Raw genomic sequence first — 16,383 nt, 5'->3', positions numbered from 1 at the left:
ATTTCGGCCGGTATTTCACGAATAAATGCTGCAATGTTGTCTTCCAATGCGTCAATTGAAGCGGGCTTGTCTGTATAGACATGAGCTTTAACATAGGCCCACAAAAAATAGTCTAAAGGCGTTATAAATCGCACGATCTAGGCGGCCAATTGACCGGTTACGAACGTGAAATCGCCTCTCAATAAGTCCTTTGTTATGCGTGCTGTGTGGCATGTGGCACGGTCTTGTTGAAACCACATGTCATGCAAGTCAAGCTCTTGCATTTTGGGCGAAAAAAAGTTGGATATCATCTCACGGCACAGCTCACCATTCACAGTTACGTTACGATTCGCATCATCTTTGAAGAAGTACGGTTCAATGATGACACCAGCATATAAACCTTTTTAGGGAAATTTAGCATTAGGAGGGGAAAACCACCGCTGAAAATTTTTTCTGATGGTCTCGCCAGGATTCGAACCCAGGCGTTCAGCGTCATAGGCGGAAATGCTAACCTCTGCGCTACGGTGGCCTCCGCCTCCGCCAAGTTCACAACCCGCACTTTGGGACCATCTGTTATGAAGGACATAATGACTGAGATGTCTGTTCTAGCCAGCGACAGCCAAGCGGTAGACCTCTTCAAGTCTAGATTAGGCCAAATACTTTTGGAATGGTCACAATCCCCCATCCCCAATTTGTGACCATCTATTATTCGTTGCCCATCGCGCCTGATCCTGAAGACTTAGCTTACATGGAATTCGGAAGACTACTCAGAAGGAGGTGCATTTTGGGCGAAAAAAAGTTGGATATCATCTCACGGCACAGCTCACCATTCACAGTTACGTTACGATTCGCATCATCTTTGAAGAAGTACGGTCCAATGATAACACCAGCATATAAACTTCACCAAACTTTGGCTTTTCTGGATGCATTGCTACCTCTTGCAATGCTCCTGGCTGATCTTCACTTCAAAATCGACAATTCTGTTTATTTACGTACCCATCGAGCCAAATATAAGCTCCGTCCATAAAATGGAAGAAGCGCGCGATGAACTTTCTTAACAGAGCATGCATTTTGATAATAAAATTCAAAAATTCGCAAGCGTTATTCTTTTGTGAGACGATTCATGGTTAAATTATAGACCAGACTGAAGATGTTTGACAGTGAAACAAAACACGAAACGTAAGTGAACTGTTTCACCCTTTATAGTTTCGTTATGCAGTCCCATACCAGACTTCTACCCAAGAAACAGCTAGTCTTATGATTTTTATACCCTCCACCATAAGATGGGGGGTATACTAATTTCGTCATTCTGTTCTGTAACTACTCGAAATATTCGTCTGAGACCCCATAAAGTATATATATTCTTGATCGTCGTGACATTTTATGTCGATCTAGCCATGTCCGTCCGTCTGTCGAAAGCACGCTAACTTCCGAAGGAGTAAAGCTAGCCGCTTGAAATTTTGCACAAATACTTCTTATTAGTGTAGGTCGGTTCGTATTGTAAATGGGCCATATCGGTCCATGTTTTGATATAGCTGTCATATAAACCGATCTTGGGTCTTGACTTCTTGAGCCTCTAGAGGGCGCAATTCTTATCCGATTTGAATGAATGTTGGCACGACGTGTTTTGTTATGATATCCAACAACTGTGCCAAGTATGGTTTAAATCGGTTTATAACCTGATATAGCTGTCATATAAACCGATCTTGGGTCTTGACTTCTTGAGCCTCTAGAGTGTGCAATTCTTGTCCGATTGGAATGAAATTTTGCACGACGTGTTTTGTTATGATATCCAACAATTGTTATAAGTATGGTTCAAATCGGTCCATAACCTGATATAGCTGTCATATAAACCGATCTTGGGTCTTGACTTCTTGAGCCTCTAGAGGGCGCAATTCTTATCCGATTTGAACGAATTTTGGCACGACGTGTTTTGTTATGATATCCAACAACTGTGCCTAGTATAGTTTAAATCGGTTTATAACCTGATATAGCTGTAATATAAACCGATCTGGGATCTTGACTTCTGAGCCTGTAGAGGGCGCAATTATTATCCGATTGGAATGAAATTTCGCACGACGTGTTTTGTCATGATATCCAATAACTGTGCCAAGAATGGTTAAAATCGGTCTATAACCTGATATAGCTGTCATATGAATCGATCTTGGGTCTTGACTTCTTGAGCCTCTAGAGGGCGCAATTCTTATCCGATTTGAATGAATTTTGGCACGACGTGTCTTGTTATGATATCCAACAACTGTGCCAAGTATGGTTTAAATCGGTTTATAACCTGATATAGCTATCATATAAACCGATGTGGGATCTTGACTTCTTGAGCCTGTAGAGGTCGCAATTATTATCCTATTTACCTGAAATTTTGTACGATGGATTCTCTCATGACCATCAACATACGTGTTTATTATGGTCTGAATCGGTCTATAGCCCGATACGGCTCCCATATAAATCGATCTCTCTATTTTACTTCTTGAGCCCCCAAAGGGCGCAATTCTTATTTGAATTGGCTGACATTTTACACAGGTCTCCAACATATAATTTGATTGTGGTCCAAACCGGACCATATCTTGATATCGCTCTAATAGCAGAGCAAATCTTTTCTTATATCCTATTTTGCCTAAGAAGACATGCCGGGAAAAGAACTCGACAAATGCGATCCATGGTGGAGGGTTGTTTTTTATCATTCTGCTAGAAGAAGACATGCCAAATGAAGTTGTGAATAGCCTTTTGGGCACATGCGAATTTTTTCAAAGTATAAATTCTTTTGAGTACTTGGAGTGTTTGATCAACTCATACACATATCTAATGAAAACATTTACCACGCTACTACATTAAAATCCTTTTTATTTCATTTCAAATTAGTTATTTTCGGGACAAGGGAAGGTCCATTCCCATTCATTCCACATAACACATTCGCCCTTAGCAGAATCGAACAAGTGAGCATCGGGACAACGAACCAATTCAGCGGTAGCTCCTGAAGAGCCACACAACCAATAAGCGGTGGGATCCCAGAAGTTGCGAATGGGCACATTTACATTACCAGAGCCGCAGGTGGGTTGATTGTTGCCATCGGGATCACAGGACAAAGCGCAGGCAAGCAGACAAGCCAAGATACTTAAACAGATGACTGTAAGGAAGAAGTATGATTAATTTCTTCCATGCATTTCTCCACAAAACTTCACCTACAAAATTTCATGTTGAGTTTATTTGGTTTCCTTTGGAATTTCACTTGAGAAATGGCAAATGATGACTTGTGGCTTTGCTAAAAATTTCTTGCGTATTTATAGCTCTCTTGCCAGAGCACCTTGACAGATATTATCATAGCTTTTTTCTGATTTTCTCCTAGAGAGTTTTTTTTAGAACTTATTGGGAGGCACTACATGTGTAGATGTTATCAACAAAAATCTTTGCGTGGTAACATAAAATTAGGGAGCGCTGGCAATTTATGCTGAATTGCTAAAGATGTGTTTTTTTATGTGAAGATAAAAGCTATAGACAACAACTTTTGCACCGGAATTCAAGATGTTTATGAAGTAACCAATGAAATTCCTTTGAAAACTTCATTAGCAGGAATATTGCAAAAATTTGTTAAAAAAGATATGGTAACCCGTACAACAGCCAGCTGGGAAATTCCAACTGAGGGTAATGAAACAATGTAGGTCAGTAGAGCAAACCCCACAAAACTGTTATCGTTATCAGGCCTACTTTTTGTTTTTTATGGACTTTTATATAAAAAGCCTACACCAAAGGGGATGAGTATCTATTCGTTGCTCATATAAAATAGAGCTATAGAATGTGGAACAGAGATTTACGTTATTTTTTTATCACTGGACAATGCGCCATACCACACGCTTAAGGCATTTTAACTGCATTTTCGACGCATTAGGCTCAAATTCCGCATTTAGAGTTATCAGTAGAAAAAAATTGTTCAATATTAAAACACGTTTTTGTGTAGAGACTTCACTAATTTGCGTTCTGCGACTGTTTGGTGAAAGATTTGATCTGTAAGCTTTCTAAGTTTAAGTGGCAGTCTGCCTTCAAACTCACTCAGACGCTTTCGTTCATTGTGTGTCTGGCATCAGACTCAGACGTTTTCGTCCATTGTGATATCACAGGAATAGGAGAAGTAGGATGCCTTCACATCCGCCCAATCAGACAAGTTCTCAAAGAAATTAGCACCTAAAGTGGAACTCCTTCTGACTGTCAGTGCGGGTCGGACACACACACAGCAGTCTCTTCTTCTTCGAAGACATCACAGCTTCGGCTAAAATTGTTACTTGCAAACTTCAGTCTGTCAGCATGTTTCCGATCAGGTAATGACCGGTCATAACGAACACAATAACTGAGATGTCTACACTAGTCTGAGACAGCAGAGCTGTAGAACTCTTCAAGTCTAAATTACAAATACAAATTTTTGCCCATGAACATTCCACTAAGGAACAGGGGCAAACTTCTCACATATCAATGAGTGCAGTCCGATTCAAGTTTTAAGGCTCAATGATAAGGGGCCTCCTTTTTATAGCCGAGTCCGAACGGCGTGCCGCAGTGCGACACCTCTTTGGAGAGAAGTCAAGACCCAAGGTCGTTTTATATGGCAGCTATGGTTATGGATTAATTTAGACCATACTTAACACAGTTGTGGGATGTCATACGAAAACGATATTTACAACAGTTCAGCCCAATCTGATGAGAATTGCGCCCTCTAGAAGCTGAAGAAGTCAAGACCCAAGATCGATTTATATGGCTGCTATATTAGGTTATGGGCTGGATATCAGGTTATCGATTCATTTAGATCATACTTGGCACGAACCCAGGCCTTCAGGCGTTCATAGGCGGACGTGCTAACCTCTGCGCTACGGTGGCCTCCCATGTTGGTTGGTAAAAAAAAAATCAACCAACATGGCTGGTTAGTTGGTAAAAAAAAGCATTCATTCCATATCAAACCATTGGGCTTTGTTTGTCAAGTCTGCTGAAGAGAGAGATTTGTGAATTCTAACTCCAACAAGTTGTTACATTTGACAACACATGGTTGTTACACTTGTAATGATTGCTTTATGATTTCGCCTAAAAGTAGACAATAATAATGGTAAATAGCCCAGAACAAACTGATTTCTTTAACAGACTGCAAGTCTGTAAACCTAACATAAAGCAACTCCCATTAAAAAAAAAAGAAATTCATTTAATGTAATAAAGCAAGGAACTGAGGTACAATCAAAACAAATTAAATATTTAGCCCTGAGATTTTCTTTTTAAATTTATCACCAAGGAAATGAAATAAAAATATCAACATAAATTTGCATTTTCAATTTCAGCGCAATTCCATATCATTCTCATCGATTTCTATGCCAAAAACTAATTTAGACAACAATTGAACTCTAATGGCTCAAGGAAACCTTTCTGTGTCTTTTTTTTTTGTTGGTGTAAATTCTTATCGCTGCACGCGCTACCCCCAATTTTGGCAAAGTTAGTTAAAGATGATAAAAACGGAACAGTCTTGTCTCGTTGTCTTCGAAATTAAATGTTTTTGGTAGATCGAAATTCCGATAAACTCTTGGGTATAAATATGCACCAAAAATCTGAAACAATCAACAAGTTTGCATTCAACCTCAATAGGGGAAATATCTCTGCGGAACTTTAACCAACTCTATTTTCTCAAAATGAAATTCTGTGAGCACATTCTTTATACTATTATGAGTAGAAAAGGAAATTTTTAGTTTTTTATTCTCTAGTCGCTGTTTTGGCCATTTTGGCTTGTGTTGCTGCCAGTGGTTTGGCCTGTGATGCCGATGAGAACAACAAGCCCACCTGCGCCACAGATAATGTGAATGTACCAATTCGCAACTTCTGGGATCCTACCGCTTATTGGCAATGCAATGCCAGCAGTGGTCAACCCGAGTTGGTACATTGCCCTGATTCTTACTTGTTCGATTCGGCCAAGGGCCAATGTGTTATTTGGAATGAATGGGAATGGACCAATCCCTGCCCTGCAAATAACTAATGTTCTTGAAATGATGTCTTGAATAAAAACCGAAAAATGTATCCTGTTTTTATTGGAAATATAGGAAATTCTAAGTCAGGGTGATGGTATTAGTGGTATTATGATGGTATTAAATCCCAAAAGGGTTTAGAATTCTTAGGCCTTTTTGTTAAGGCCTAGGGGGAACGCCCCTTCACCAAGCGGGCATATAGACCTATAGGTATAATATACAACTTAATAAAAGGTATTAAACGGAGGAGTACGAATCTAATACAGAAATGTTGCCCGTGTTGCCCTACTCTTCAAAAGTCCCCAAAATGGGCATATAAACGATCAGAGCAATATGAGACTTAAATGGAAGATATTTGGGAGTAAGGATGGGTAAGGGATCTAATGCAAAGATTTGGAAGCCAAGTGTCCGTGTTTCAATATTTAGAGGCTTACACAACAGGTTTAGGTATAATAAATATTAAAAATTGTTTTCCTTTGTTTTGCGCTACTTTTGCTTGGTCACAAAATTATTTAATTTTTATACCCACTACCGAAGGATGGAGGTATATTCATGTTGTCGTTCCGTTTGCAACACATCGAAATATCCATTTCCGACCCTACAAAGTATATATATTCTTGATGGTTGTAAAAATCTAAGACGATCTAGCCATGACCATCTGTCTGTTGAAAACACGCTACAGTCTTTGACAAGTTAACAAAATTTGCGGCTTGTAAGTGGTCAAGAAGTCAAATCCGGAGATCGGTTTATAAGGGAGCTATACCAGGTTATACACCAATTTGAACCGTACTTGACATAGTTGTTGGAAGTCATAACAGAACACTATGTGCCTTCAGCCAAATCGGACAAAAATTGCGGCTTCCATTAGCTCAAGAAGTCAAATCCGGAGATCGGTTTATAAGGGAGCTAGACCAGGTTATACACCAATTTGAACCGTACTTTGCATAGTTGTTGGAAGTCATAACTGATTTCAGAACAATCGGACAAACATTGTCCGATTGGATGATTTAAACCGTACTTAGCATAGTTGTTGGTAGCCATAACAGAGCACTACATGCCTTCAGCCAAATCGGACAAAAATTGCCCCTTGTGAGGGCTCAAGAATTCAAATCGTGGATCGGTTTATATGGGAACTGTATCAGGTTATAGACCGATTCAGACCGTACTTGGCACAGTTGTTGGAATTCATCACAGAACACTTTGTGGAAATTTTTAGCCAAATCGAACAAAAAGTAAGGCTTCCAGGGCCTCAAGAAGTCAAATTGGGAGATCGGTTTATATGGGAGCTATATCAGGTTATAGACCGATTTGAACTATACTTGGCACAGTTGTAAAAAGTCATTACAGAATACTACGCACAAAATTTCAGTCAGATCGCCCAAAAATTGGGTCTTCCAGGGGCTCAAGAAGTCAAATCGGGAGATTGGTTTCTATGGGAGCTATGTTAGATTATAGACCGATTTGGACCGTACTTGATACAGTTATTGGAAGTCATAACAGAACACTATGTGCAAAATTTCAGCCGAATCGGACAAAAATTGGGGTTTCCATGGCCTCAAGAAGTCAAATCGGGAGATCGGTTTATATGGGGGCTATATCAGGTTATAGACCGATTTGAACTATATTTGGCACAGTTGTTGGAAATCATAAAAGAACACTTTGTGAACATTTTTAGCCAAATAGGAAAAAAATTGCGACTTCCAGGGCTCCAGAAGTCAAATCGGGAGATCGGTTTATATGGGAGCTATATTCAAATCTGAACCAATGTAGCCCATTTGAAATCCTCAACGACCTATATCAATATTAAGTATCTGTGCAAAATTTCAAGCGGCAAGCTTTACGCGTTCGACCGCTATCATGATTTTGACAGACGGACGGACATGGCTAGATCGACTCAGAATGTCGATAGGATCATGAATATATCTACTTTATGGGGTCTTAGATCAATATTTCGAGGTGTAACAAACGGAATGACTAGATTAGTATACCCCCATCCTATGGTGGTGGGTATAAAATTGAAGATATTGAGCTGAAACTGTGCACAGATTATTTTTCTGTCGACAGGCAGTTTATGTTTGAAGATGGACTATATCTTGATATAGCCCCCATATATACCGATCTGCCGATTTAAGTCTTTAGGCCCATTAAGATCACGTTTATTATCCGATTTCGCTGAAATTAGGAACAGTTCGCTGAAATTTGAGTTGTGTTAGGCCTCTCGAAATCCTTGTTCAATACGGCCCCGATCGGTTGAGATTCAGATATAGCTGCTAAATAGACTGATCTCTCGATTTGGGGTTTTGGGCCCATAAAAGGCACTATTATTGTCCAATTTTGCTGAAATTTGGTACAGTGAGTTATTTTAGGCCATTCGACATCCTTGTTAATTTTGGCCTAGATAGGTCCAGATTGGGTTATAACTGCCCTATAGACCGATCTCTTGATTTAAGGTCTTGGGCGCATAATAGGTGTGTTTAGTGCCCGATTTTTCAGAAATTTGGTGTAGCGAGTAATGTTAGGCTTTTCGGCACCCCTGTTCAATATGGCCGTATCGGTTTAAATTTGGATATAGCAGCTATATATACCGATCTCCCTATTTAAGTTCTTGGGTCAATAGAAGAACTTTTATAACTTAAATTTCGCAGAAATTTGACACAGTGGGCTGTCTTAATATAGTTCAGAGCGACCTATATTTGAATATAGCTGTCGTATACCTATAACGATCTCCCAATTTAATGTCATAGGACCATAAAAGCTGCATTTTTTAACCGATGAGTTTTTTATTTTTTTGGAGACGCACTTTATCACTTCCCTAGATGCGAACCAACATCGGAATAGCGTTCTGTGAGCACTACATATCTTCAAGCCCTAAAAGTCCGCTGGCCCGATGACATTTATCCTAAGATAATGTAGAAGGCGTTTGGTTCTTCGTCAGACTGGTATGTCTGTCTGTTTCGGGCATATTTAAGTTTATCTTGTGTGCCCCCCTATCTTGGAGGATGGTTAAGGTGGTTTTCAATGACAAGGCGGGGACGCTGCAATATAGTGCGGCCAAGGACATTAGACAGATAAGTCTTTTATATTTCTTCGTTAAGAATCTGGAAATGATTAAAAATAAGTTGGGTGTTTGCTACACCAAGACTTCGAAAGCTAATGCCCAAGGAGTTCCCTCGAGTTACTTGAGGAGATCAGATGGAGTATGGATGTATTCTTTACACAATACGTTTCTTCATTTGTTGGAAAAGCACTTTCTTGGTTGCGAATCAACGGCTCAGAGAGCAAGGGCTTTAATGTATAGAGGGACTTCCATCACAGAATCAATGGTGAATGGGCGTGTGACTCGGGAGAGCTTTCTGTGAGCACTACATACTTTCAAGTCTCCGGGACCGATGGCATTTATCTTAAGATACCGCAGGAGGCATTTGATTCTTTAGCAGACTCGTATGTTTGTCTGTTGTGGGTATGTCTAAGATTATATTATGTGAGGCCATCGAAGCGCAAACGTTGGCATGTCCGCCTATGACGCTGAACACCTGGCTTCGAATCCTGCCAAGACCATCAGAAAAAATGTTCAGCGGTGGTTTTCCCCTCCTAATGCTGGCAACATTTGTGAGTTACCATGCCATGTAAAACTTCTCTCCAAACAGGTGTCGCACTGCGGCACGCCGTTCGGACTCGGCTATAAAAAGGGGACCCCTTATCATTGAGCTTAAACTTGAATCGGACTGCGCTCACTGATAAGCGAGAAGTTTGCTCCTGTTCCTCAGTGAAATGTTCATGGGCAAAATTTGCAATTTGCATTTAACTTTGAGCAGGGTTGAGGTGGTTTTCATACATAAGGCGGGGAGGCTGCAATATAGTGCTTTCATCCTTCTTCATTAAAACTCTGGAGAGGATTCTGGTGTTTCCTACTTCTCCTGATGTCAGCATGCTTACATCAGGGGATATCGGTGGACTCTGCCTTACGCAGTGTTGTTCATCACCGCAGAGGTCTTTTGAACGCAAGGAGTTTACCTTAGCAGTTTGTTTTAACATTAGGAGGGATTACCAACACTGACAATTTTTTCTGATTTTCTTGCCAGGATTCGAACCCAGGTTTCCAGCATCATAGTTGGATATGCTAACCTCTGCGCTACGGTGGCGTTCGAAATGGCAATGGAATGTCATCATTATGGGACACAAAAAGTTAAGTACCCATTTGTGCATCAGAAATGATGAAATCTGTCGATGGTGTCTTGCCATGGACGTTTCTGAAGATAGCTTTCACTTCTTCTGCCAATGTATGGCTTTATCTCGAAATAGTATAGAATATCCAATATATCTTTCAGCCAATTCGTCTTTCAGCCGCTAAAAGAGCTTAGAGATGTAAATCTAGTTCAACTCAGGGATTTCATGCTGTCATAGAAATGGTGTAGAAAAAGAGAAAAGATTATCTTGAATGATGCTGGTGGTATTCCTTCCACAAGTGGTGACATATCAAAGCAAAATTTAATTTGACAGACAAGCGCGCTAATTTCCTTCAAACATCCTTCCCTCCATGAAAAACTGCTGTACAAGGCAGATTCCTTGTTCGAGACTCAGCCTGCTGGAATTTGGTGCACAATTTGTGGCTCAAGGAGTGAGAAGATTGAGAATTTACAATTGGCCATAACATGGCCTGAGCGGATGTCAAAATGTTTGTTTTGATATCATCATCTTCCAACCTAACCTAACCTAAGCTTGACCTTATAGTCATCATAGGTGTATTTTTGAATTGCTCTCCACTAGAGCACAACACCATATAACCTCATAGGTCCGACAGCTGCAGTATATAGCATTACAGTGCATGACACGCCAAGGATGGTCAATGGCACTTTTGCACAAAATGTTGCTGAATTCTGAAGGAGCCAACTAATTGGAGTGCTTGAGAGGCGAATACTTCTTCAATACCACTCACACACACACACATCTCATGAAAACATATAGAATAGTTTTTTTTTCACATTAAAATCCTTTTTATTTCATTTCAAATTAGTTATTTTCGGGACAAGGGAAGGTCCATTCCCATTCATTCCACATAACACATTCGCCCTTAGCAGAATCGAACAAGTGAGCATCGGGACAACGAACCAAGTCAGCGGTAGCTCCTGAAGAGCTACACAACCAGTAAGCGGTGGGATCCCAGAAGTTGCGAATGGGCACATTTACATTGCCAGAGCCGCAGGTGGGTTGATTGTTGCCATCGGGATCACAGGCCAAAACTGAAGCCATAAGGCAAGCGAAAAGGGCCAAACAGATGACTGGAAATAGCTGTGGGTTATTGACAAGAAACGACTATTTGCTAGTTTAAATACTCACAAGATTTCATATTGCTGAAATTGGTGTTGTGTTTAATGTTGACTGGCTTGTAGCTAGTGGGACACTTGATAAATTACCAAATGATTCCCAAATATTTATACTCTTATCAATGAGAAGTAGCTTTTGACTTTAGAGATAGTTTTCTCTGCGAATTTTTTTTGGCAATTTGTTGGCATAGACAAGGCATCATTGCATAGATAGCACATATTTGAAGGTCAAATATGCATTTTTGCACGTTTTTAAGAGAACATTTCTTTTTTTTTATATCATCAAAGAGTACAGGATGATGTTTGTTAGTTTTTATCTAAATTTGATCAAGTGCTTATCATTCTCCATTGAACACAAATCAATTTAAAATAGGAATTGTAAAAAGTGCTCTGAACTTCATCTATTTTTGTAGAAAATTTGTGGAATTTTGATTTTGGAAGATAATTTTTTTTTGGAATTTGATTTTACATTTTTACATATCGCCCGATTATCGAGCCGCTGCAAGTGCATTCATAGACCAATCTTCCCAAAATTTTGTACAACACTTTCCTCGACGACTTCCACAATGTCTGTAAAGTTTGAGATTTAGACATAGCTCCCATATATATGTTCGCCCGATTTGTAATAATTATTGCAATCAAATGCTCATTTGTTAATTGATTCTCTCGAAATATGGCATGAAGGATTTTCTCTTGACTCTCGACATTTTACATGAATTTCATAGAAATCGGTTTGGATTTAGATATAACTGCCATATATACATATATATATATATATATATATATATATATATATATATATATATATATATATGTATATATATATATATATTTTTATATATAAATATGTATACATATATATATATATATCGCCCGATTTTAACTTCTAAAGTCACACCAAGCGCATTTATAGACCCATCATCTTGCCCACATTTTGCACGACGCTTTCCTGGACGACTGCCACAGTATCTGAGAAGTTTGCTCGAAATCGGCTCAGATTAAGGTATAACTCCCATATATATGTTCGTCCGATTTTGAGAAATATGACAATAAAGCGCTCGTTGGTTAACCGATTCTCTCGAAATTTGGCAGGAAGAATTTTCTTACTGGCAAATTTCATTAAAATCAGCCCAAATTTAGATATAGCTGTCATATATGTTTATCGCCCGATTTTCACTTATAGGTCCACTGCAAGCGCATTTTTTTACCAATCTTGTTATACCCTCCTCCATAGGATAGGGGTATACTAATTTCGCCATTCTATTTGTAACACATCGAAATATGCCTCTGAGACCCCATACAGTATATTTTTTTTTAATCGTCATGTCATTTTAAGTCGATCTAGCCATGTCCGTCCGTCTTTCCGTCCGTCCGTCTGTCTGTCGAAAGCATGCTAACTTTCGAAGAAAAGCTAGAAGCTTGAAATTTTGCACAAATACTTTTTATTAGTGTAGATCGGTTGGGATTGTAAATGGATCGAATCGGTCCATGTTTTGATATAGCTGCCATATAAACCGATCTTGGGTGTTGACTTCTTGAGCCTCTAGAGAGCGCAATTCTCGTCCAATTTGACTGAAATTTTGCAGGCGGTGTTTTGGTATCACTTGCATCAACTGTGTCAAGTATGATTCAAACCGATCTTGATTTCTTGGGCCAATAGAGCGCGCAATTCTCATCCGATTTGGCTGAAATTTTGCATGAGGTGTTTTGTTATGACTTCCAATAGCTGTGCTAAGTATGTCGCAAATCGGCACATAACCTGATATAGCTGCCATATAAACCGATCTGGGATATTGAGTTCTTGAGCCTCTAGAGGGCGCAATTCTCATCCGATTTGGCAGAAATTTTGTACAACGGCTTCCCTCATGATCTTCAACATAAGTGTCTAATATGGTCTGAATCGATCAATAGCTATATACAGCTCCCATATAAACCGATCTCTCGATTTTGCTTCTTGAGCCCCTACAAGGGGCTAATCTTATCCGAATGAACTGAAATATTACACAATGACTTCTACAATGTTCAGCATTCAATTATGGTCCAAATCGGACTATAACTTGATATAGCTCCAATAGCATAACAGTTCTTATTCAATATTCTTTGTTTGCCGAAAAAGAGATGCCGCACATAGAACTCGACAAATGCGATCCATGGTGGAGGGTATATAAGATTCGGCCCGTCCGAACTTAGCGCGCTCTTACTAGTTTTTGTAATAAGTTACTTAATAATGAACTTTCTTTAAGTATTACTAATGCCTAGAGTTTCCAACTCCTTCATTTCTAAAAACAAGCAAATTGTCTGCAAATATAAAATTAAATTCCAAAAATAAATTATCTACCAATATCAAAATTCCACAAATTTTCTACAAAAATAGATGAAGTTCAGAGCACTTTCTTCTATTCCTATTTTAAATTGATTTGTGTTCAATGGAGAATGATAAGCACTTGATCAAATTTAGATAAAAACTAACAAACATCATCATGTACTCTTTGATGATATAAACAAGTAAAAGCGTGCTAAGTTCGGCCGGGCCGAATCTTATATACCCTCCACCATGGATCGCATTTGTTGAGTTCTTTTCCCGGCATCTCTTCTTAGGCAAAAAAAGGATATAAGAAAAGATTTGCTCTGCTATTAGAGCGATATCAAGATATGGTCTGGTTTGGACCACAATTAAATTATATGTTGGAGACCTGTGTAAAATGTCAGCCAATTCGAATAAGAATTGCGCCCTTTGTGGGCTCAAGAAGTAAAATAGAGAGATCGATTTATATGGGAGCTGTATCGGGCTATATACCGATTCAGGCCATAATAAACACGTATGTTAATGGTCATGAGAGAATCCGTCGTACAAAATTTCAAGCAAATCGGATAATAATTGCGACCTCTAGAGTCTCAAGAAGTCAAGATCCCAGATCGGTTTATATGGCAGCTATATCAGGTTATGAACCGATTTGAACCATATTTGGCACAGTTGTTGGATATCATAACAAAATACTACGTGCCAAAATTCATTCAAATTGGATAAGAATTGCGCTCTCTAGAGGCTCAAGAAGTCAAGACCCAAGATCGGTTTATATGACAGCTATATAAGGTTATGGACCGATTTGAACCATACTTGGCACAGTTGTTGGATATCGTAACAAAACACGTCGTGCAAAATTTCATTCCAATCGGATAAGAATTGAGCACTCTAGAGGCTCAAGAAGTCAAAACCCCAGATCGGTGTATATGGCAGCTATATCAGGTTATGGACCGATTTGAACGATACTTGGCACAGTTGTTGGATATAATAACAAAACACGTCGTGCAAAATTTCATTCCAATCGGATAAGAATTGCGCACTCTAGAGGTTAAAAAAGTCAAGACCCAAGATCGGTTTATATGGCAGCTATATCAGGTTATAAACCGATTTGAACCATACTTTGCACAGTTGTTGGATGTCATAACAAAACACGTCGTGCAAAATTTCATCCCAATCGGATAAGAATTGCGCACTCTAGAGGCTCAAGAAGTCAAGACCTAAGATCGGTTTATATGGCAGCTATATCAAAACATGGACCGATATGGCCCATTTACAATACCAACCGACCTACACTAATAAGAAGTATTTGTGCAAAATTTCAAGAGGCTAGCTTTACTCCTTCGGAAGTTAGCGTGCTTTCGACAGACAGACGGACGGACGGACGGACAGACGGACAGACGGACGGACATGGCTAGATCGACATAAAATTTCACGACGATCAAGAATATATATACTTTATGGGGTCTCAGACGAATATTTCGAGTAGTTACAATCAGAATGACGAAATTAGTATACCCCCCATCTTATGGTGGAGGGTATAAAAAAAAGAAATGTTCTCTTAAAAATGTGCAAAAATGCATATTTCACCTTCAAATATGTGCTATCTATGCAATGATGTCAACAAATTGCCAAAAAAATTTCGCAGAGAAAACTATCTCTAAAATCAAAAGCTACTTCTCATTGATAAGAGTATAAATATTTGGGAATCATTTGGTAATTTATCAAGTGTCCCACTAGCTACAAGCCAGTCAACATTAAACACTACACCAATTTCAGCAATATGAAATCTTGTGAGTATTTAACCTAGCAAATTGTCGTTTCTTGTCAATAACCCACAGCTATTTTCAGTCATCTGTTTGGCCCTTTTCGCTTGCCTTATGGCTTAAGTTTTGGCCTGTGATCCCGATGGCAACAATCAACCCACCTGCGGCTCTGGCAATGTAAATGTGCCCATTCGCAACTTCTGGGATCCCACCGCTTATTGGTTGTGTAGCTCTTCAGGAGCTACCGCTGACTTGGTTCGTTGTCCCGATGCTCACTTGTTCGATTCTGCTAAGGGCGTATGTGTTATGTGGAATGAATGGGAATGGACCTTCCCTTGTCCCGAAAATAACTAATTTGAAATGAAATAAAAAGGATTTTAATGTGAAAAAAACTATTCTATATGTTTTCATGAGATGTGTGTGTGTGAGTGGGTTTTTAACGCAGTAAGAAGTATTCGTCTCTCAAGCACTCCAAGTAGTTGGCTCCTTCAGAATTCAGCAACATTTTCGCAAAAGTGCCATTGACCATCTTTGGCGTGTCATGCACTGTAATGCTGTATACTGCAGCTGTCGGACCTATAAGGTTATATGGTATTGTGCTTTAGTGGAGAGCAATTCAAAAATATACCTATGATGCAATAGCTAGCCACATCCAAACTATAAGGTCAAGCTTAGGTGAGGTTGGGTTGGAAGGTGATGATATCAAAACAAACATTTTGACATCCGCTGAGGCCATGTTATGGTCAATTGTGAATTCTCAATCTTCTCACTCCTTCAGCCCCAAATTGTGCACCAAATTTCAGTAGCCTGAGTCTCGAACAAAGAATCTGCCTTGTACAACAGTTTTTCATGGAGGGGAGGATATTTGATTTGTAACAGACAAGAAGAACGCTTGTCTGTCACAAATTTTGCTTTGATATGTCACCACTTGTGGAAGGAATACCACCAGCATCATTCAAGATAATCTTTTCTCTTTTTCTACACCATTTATATGACAGCATGAAATCCCT

At 39.3% G+C, this 16,383-nt stretch overlaps 3 protein-coding genes across 6 annotated transcripts in view; 1 reads left to right on the top strand and 2 right to left on the bottom strand.

Annotated features, from left to right (window-relative positions):
- The window catches only part of LOC106082913 (AF4/FMR2 family member lilli), a 304,474-nt gene that overhangs the window by 16,889 nt on the left and 271,202 nt on the right, over positions 1-16,383 (bottom strand). The gene's annotated exons all lie outside the window — the stretch shown is intronic.
- LOC106082916 (uncharacterized) lies at positions 5,588-6,027 on the top strand. Its single transcript, XM_013245674.2, has 2 exons — positions 5,588-5,661; positions 5,724-6,027. Exons 1-2 carry the CDS (start codon positions 5,652-5,654, stop codon positions 5,990-5,992), a joined length of 279 nt encoding a protein of 92 aa, XP_013101128.1. The 5' UTR covers positions 5,588-5,651; the 3' UTR covers positions 5,993-6,027.
- Positions 10,967-11,377, bottom strand: LOC106082917 (uncharacterized). Its single transcript, XM_013245675.2, has 2 exons — positions 11,319-11,377; positions 10,967-11,260 (listed from the first exon to the last, which is right to left on the bottom strand). The coding sequence occupies exons 1-2, from the start codon at positions 11,326-11,328 to the stop codon at positions 10,992-10,994; spliced, it is 279 nt and encodes a 92-aa protein (XP_013101129.1). The 5' UTR covers positions 11,329-11,377; the 3' UTR covers positions 10,967-10,991.

The sequence above is a fragment of the Stomoxys calcitrans genome, chromosome 4, assembly GCF_963082655.1.
Source record: "Stomoxys calcitrans chromosome 4, idStoCalc2.1, whole genome shotgun sequence".
Lineage (NCBI taxonomy): Eukaryota > Metazoa > Arthropoda > Insecta > Diptera > Muscidae > Stomoxys > Stomoxys calcitrans.
This window is presented reverse-complemented; position numbering and strand designations above follow the sequence as displayed.